Source organism: Physeter macrocephalus, chromosome 3, assembly GCF_002837175.3.
Source record: "Physeter macrocephalus isolate SW-GA chromosome 3, ASM283717v5, whole genome shotgun sequence".
Lineage (NCBI taxonomy): Eukaryota > Metazoa > Chordata > Mammalia > Artiodactyla > Physeteridae > Physeter > Physeter macrocephalus.
In genome coordinates this window covers 10,744,608-10,749,646 of record NC_041216.1, presented here as the reverse complement: position 1 = coordinate 10,749,646, position 5,039 = coordinate 10,744,608, and the positions used below count along the sequence as shown (strand labels likewise).

Sequence of the window (5,039 nt, the reverse complement as noted above, 5' to 3'; positions counted from 1 at the left end):
GGGTTGATGTGAAGATTAAATGAGATCACGCACATGGTGGGGACTGTACAAATGGCAGCTGTATTATTCTAGCTCGTTGCCTGGCACACAGCTTAGAAAATGTTAGTTGAATTCATCAGCCCCTCTGGCGCCCCCACTTCCTGACCCTACCTACCGTCCCTGTCTTGGGAGGGGTGAAAGTAGGTATGAACAAAAAGGATTGGAGGGCAGATGGAATCGGAGGTTGGGAGAAGGGCGAGCAGGGCCTTCTGGCATCGCTGGGAGCTAGCTGCTCCAGCAACAGCCGGAGCCTGGCTGGAGGCTGTGCAGTGACCCCCACCTGTGCCCTCATCCTCATCAGCTAGGTGAGGCAGCGAGGAGAGGTGGAGCTGGGATCCACCTCTGCACTGCGGCTCTTTGAAGCTGCCCGGGGGCCCGCCGGCACACAGTAGGTGCGCTCTGAAAGCAGAGTAGCCGGAGGGAGAAATGTTGAATGAATGCGAAAGGTATGAATGAACGGATGGAAACATGAATGGAGGTGAGATGGACGCTTGAAGTCTGGGACGAGGAGGAACGAGCATCTCCCTCCCGGTCTCTGGGATGGGAGACCTGCAGCCGAGACCGTCCCGGGGCTCCCTCCCCTCCCTGCCCCTCCCGCCCCGGCCTCCCCCCCTTCCGCGGCGCGCAGCCTGGCGGAGCCCGCGCCCAGCCACAGCCCGCGTCGGAGCCAGCGCTCGCGCCCAGCCGAGCGAGCCCAGGCAGCGCATCCTTGGGAGGGGGTTGCCCCGGCCCCCTCCCCTCCAACCCGTCCCCGGAGATCGGCCTTCGGGGCGGGGAGGCAAAGTCCCGGTGCAAGATCGGGGGACCAGCAGCCGAGGACGCCGGGGTCCCGGAGCCAACAGGTGCGGGGCTTGGGGGACCCCCGGGCTCGGGGTGGGGGGTTCCAGAGGACCCTCGGCGGGAGCCAAGAGTCTCGGGAGATAACCTGGGTGCTGGGAGGCTGGGTCCCCGGCATGCTCTGCCCTCCTCCCGGCAGGCAGGCTCCTAAAGAACGCTTCGCGCCCTCGCTCCCCTCACTGCAGCCCCCACAGCCCCAGAGATGCAGGGAGGTCCCGCGGAGGAAGCGGGTCCGCCGGTGCCCGCTGGGGGTGTGAAGGAGATCCCTCATGCTCCCCGGAGGATTTCCAGGGATCGGCAACCCTCCTACATACGTCCGGGGTCCTCCCTTCTCAGCTGGGGGAAGGACGGGTCTGAGCGAGCGAGGAGCGGCGGGGTGCGAGGCCGGATTTATGAATGAAGAGGGCGGCCCGCGCGCCGGTCCAGCGACCCCTGGCGGCCGCCAGGGCGCATCGCGGCCACGGGATTCAAGTGGGGACTAGCGGTGGGTGGGGGCTGACGGGCCCAGCCCCTGTGCCTGGGGCTCTCCCCTCGCTTTCGGAGAGGTTGTCAGTTCCTCCCTGCACCTCTCCCCACACTGTGCGTGTGTGTGTGTGTGTCCCCACCAGGGAGGGTCTGGCAGGTCTTGTGGGCGGGGCCTGGGTCTTTAAAAGCCTCCCTTGACCAGTTTTTCAACCAAAAATTCAGGCCTGTGAACTGACTCAGAAAAGAACATTTAAATCAGGATGGCTTCCCCTCTCCAATCTGTGGTGTTTGGTGGACTCAGACAGACCTGGAATAGCAGCTTTGTGACCTTGAGCAAGGGGCTCAACCTCTCTGAGATTCTATCTCCCCCTCTGCAAAGCAGGGCTCTTAATAGTGGTAACCGGCAATGACCGTGAAGCCGGCTTCCGGTGCCAGTTTCTGGGTAAAGCACTCGGCATTCATTAGAGCTCATTACTCCTCAGCGGGGCCCTGTGAGGCCGGTTCAGTTATTACTCCACGGGATAGATGGGGAAACCAAGGGTGAGAGGGGTGAGGTAAGTTACCCAACTGGTATGAAATTGGGATGCAAGGCAGATCTGTTTTTCTCTATCGATTTCAGGCTCTCCATAACCCACATGACTGTGAGAATTAAGAGGAAGCTTATCTGCAGTTGCCTGGCACTCTCCCTAATGTTCCCTTTTCCTTCCTTTAGAAGGTTTCAGGCTGGGACCACAAACACCTGAGTGCAAGACTCTGGGTCCCCAGAGGGAAGTGGGCTAAGACCTGGCCCAGGGGCGCCCCTCCCTTGGGAGAGCCTGGGACGTCCATCAGCTGTAGTGGCTCCTGAGCTCATGGAGCCCTCGGCCACCCCAGGGCCCCAGATGGGGGTCCCCACTGACAGCGGGGAACCATCCCCGGTGCCTCCAGACTACGAAGACGAGTTTCTCCGCTATCTGTGGCGTGACTATCTGTACCCGAAGCAGTACGAGTGGGTCCTCATCGCCGCCTACGTGGCTGTGTTCCTCGTGGCCCTGGTGGGCAACACACTGGGTAGGTCTCTAGGTCCCTGTGGTGCTTCGGGCTTCCCCTGGGGACTGGGAGGGGTCCTGGGCCCTGCTTCTCTCCCCCTCCCCCCAGTCCCTACTGGGTACTCTGGGGGAAGGGTCTCACTGATGAGACCCAGCTAGACTGGGCGTGGCTCTGCCGCCAGCCTCATCTCATCTCGCTCCCACCCTGCAGTCTGCCTGGCTGTGTGGCGGAACCACCACATGAGGACGGTCACCAACTACTTCATCGTCAACCTGTCCCTGGCCGACGTGCTGGTGACGGCCATCTGCCTGCCGGCTAGCTTGTTGGTAGACATTACTGAATCCTGGCTCTTCGGCCATGCCCTCTGCAAGGTCATCCCCTATCTACAGGTGAGCTTTGCCTGGGTGCCCCTCATGACCCCCCTGTCATACCAAGTACAAAAACCATGGCCTTGCGTAGGTCTCAGTGACCCTCAAACTTGCCTTTTAGACAGGACATGGCTCAGTACCTCGGCAGTGTCATGCTCTATTGTTAGCAAGGGCAGGCCGCCCGGCACAACACTCAAGGACACAGACACAGCCACAGCCCCATATACTCATACAGAGAATTTCTCCAGGTCACACCCATAGACACACACACAGGCATGTACGGACACATGTACAGTCACCTCCAGGTACACGGGCACACAGTGGAGGAGAGAGGCACAAGCCCACCGTGACAGAGAATGGGCCTGTTCCCTGATCCCAAGGGGGCCAGCTTTGAGGTGGCGGGCTGGAAAGAGTCTCCTCCTCGCCCCTTCCGCTCCTGGCCGGGGCCTTCCCTCTCCCAGTGGTGGGCTGTCCCGTAGGGTTGTTGGGCCGGAAGGAGAGCTGGTCAGAGGGTTGCATCCCTCGACCCTCTCCCTGTACCCCAGAGGGCAGGGGGCACTCCTGGAGCCAGTGCTCCTGTGTCTCTGGCCTAGGTTCATCTCTGCCTCCCAGAATGAGGACTCTTTTTCCTCACAGCCTGGGAAAGGGATGGGATCCCAGGGCAGAGAGAAATGCATCTTGGATTTCCCATTATTTGGAGGTTTCCCACTCAACCCATTAACTCTGGCAACCCTGAGAATAAAGACAGGCAGGTGAGGAAATCCACCTTAGGCAAGTTATTTAATCCTTCTTGCTTCAGTTTCCTTACCTGTACCTTGGGGGTAAGAGGACACACCTCAAGGGTTGTTGTGAGGATAATGAGAACAGTGTCCGGCACATAGTTATTTCCTAAAGTGTAAATTATTATTCATAGTAGGGCAGCACCTACTGTGTGCCAGGTCTCAAGCTGGACATCCTCCATCCATAATTTCATTTATTCTCACAAGAATCCTGCCAGGTGGATGATACATTCCCATTCTGCATACGAGGCTCAGAGAGGGTGAGTGATTTGCCCAAATCTACACAGGCAGTAAGTGGCGGAGTCAGGATTTGCACTGCACCTGGCTGCCTGGTATTTCTGGGCTGTGAGCTCCATCACTCACCCCATGTCTCTGGGTGGCCCCCAAAAGGACTGACATTGTGTCCCCATGGGGCAGGCCGTGTCTGTGTCAGTGGCAGTGCTGACTCTCAGCTTCATCGCCCTGGACCGCTGGTATGCTATCTGCCACCCCCTGCTGTTCAAGAGCACTGCCCGGCGTGCCCGTGGCTCCATCCTGGGCATCTGGGCCGTGTCGCTGGCTGTCATGGTGCCCCAGGCTGCTGTCATGGAATGCAGCAGTGTGCTGCCCGAGCTAGCCAACCGCACCCGGCTCTTCTCTGTCTGTGATGAACGCTGGGCAGGTAACGGCGGGAGCCTTGGGCAGGTGTCCGTGAAGTGGGCACCTCCGGGGCACACACCCCCAAAGCGGACATCTATCAGGGCACTTTTGGGGTGGGCACCCAGGGGTGGGCATCTCCTGGGAGGACACCCTAGAGCAGGCATCTACCAGGGATACCTCTGGCGTGGGTACCTCCTCTAGTGTAGACATCTGCCAGGGGTCCCTCCAGGATGGAGACCACTGGGCTGGGCAACTCCAGGGTCTCTCTGCCATAGCACCTGTACGCGGCCCAGGTGCTTACTTTGGCCCTAGTCAGGGCAGGGTGGTGTTGCTAAGCAGGGCAGGCTGGGGGTTCCCAGACTGAGCCCAACCCGTGCATCTCTTGGCCCCTGCAGATGATCTCTATCCCAAGATCTACCACAGTTGCTTCTTCATTGTCACCTACCTGGCCCCGCTAGGCCTCATGGCCATGGCCTATTTCCAGATCTTCCGCAAGCTCTGCGGCCGCCAGGTGAGGCCCACTCTGGTGTCACTGTCTGGGCTGGGAGGGGACAGGGGTACTGGTCTGAGGGAGTAGACAGCCCTCTGCCTTCAGAACATGCCATCCTGGCTGCAACCAGAGAGGCAAGGCCTAGGCATGCGTCAAACTCAAGGCCAAAAGTGCTAGTGCCGGCCCTGGAACCGAACAGTAACTGACATCCTTCTAGTATCAGTAGCTGCCAGTTATTGCACCAGTCACTCCCAGCTAGTCTTGCATCCTCTTCACCACCATACGTTACCCCCACCTTTTTTTTAAAAAATAAATTTATTTATTTTATTTTTTATGGCTGCGTTGGGTCTTTGTTGGTGCACGCGGGCTTTCTCTAGTTGCGGCGAGTGGGGG

At 59.2% G+C, this 5,039-nt stretch overlaps 1 protein-coding gene across 1 annotated transcript in view; it reads left to right on the top strand.

The window, feature by feature from the left end:
* Positions 1-2,192: 2,192 nt before the first annotated feature.
* The window catches only part of HCRTR1 (hypocretin receptor 1), a gene marked incomplete at its 3' end in the record, with an annotated part of 3,356 nt that continues 509 nt past the window's right edge, over positions 2,193-5,039 (top strand). The window contains exons 1-4 of the mRNA XM_055083219.1: positions 2,193-2,391; positions 2,581-2,759; positions 3,935-4,178; positions 4,552-4,667. Coding sequence (XP_054939194.1) covers positions 2,193-2,391; positions 2,581-2,759; positions 3,935-4,178; positions 4,552-4,667 — 738 coding nt within the window. The remainder of the gene's footprint in view (positions 2,392-2,580; positions 2,760-3,934; positions 4,179-4,551; positions 4,668-5,039) is intronic.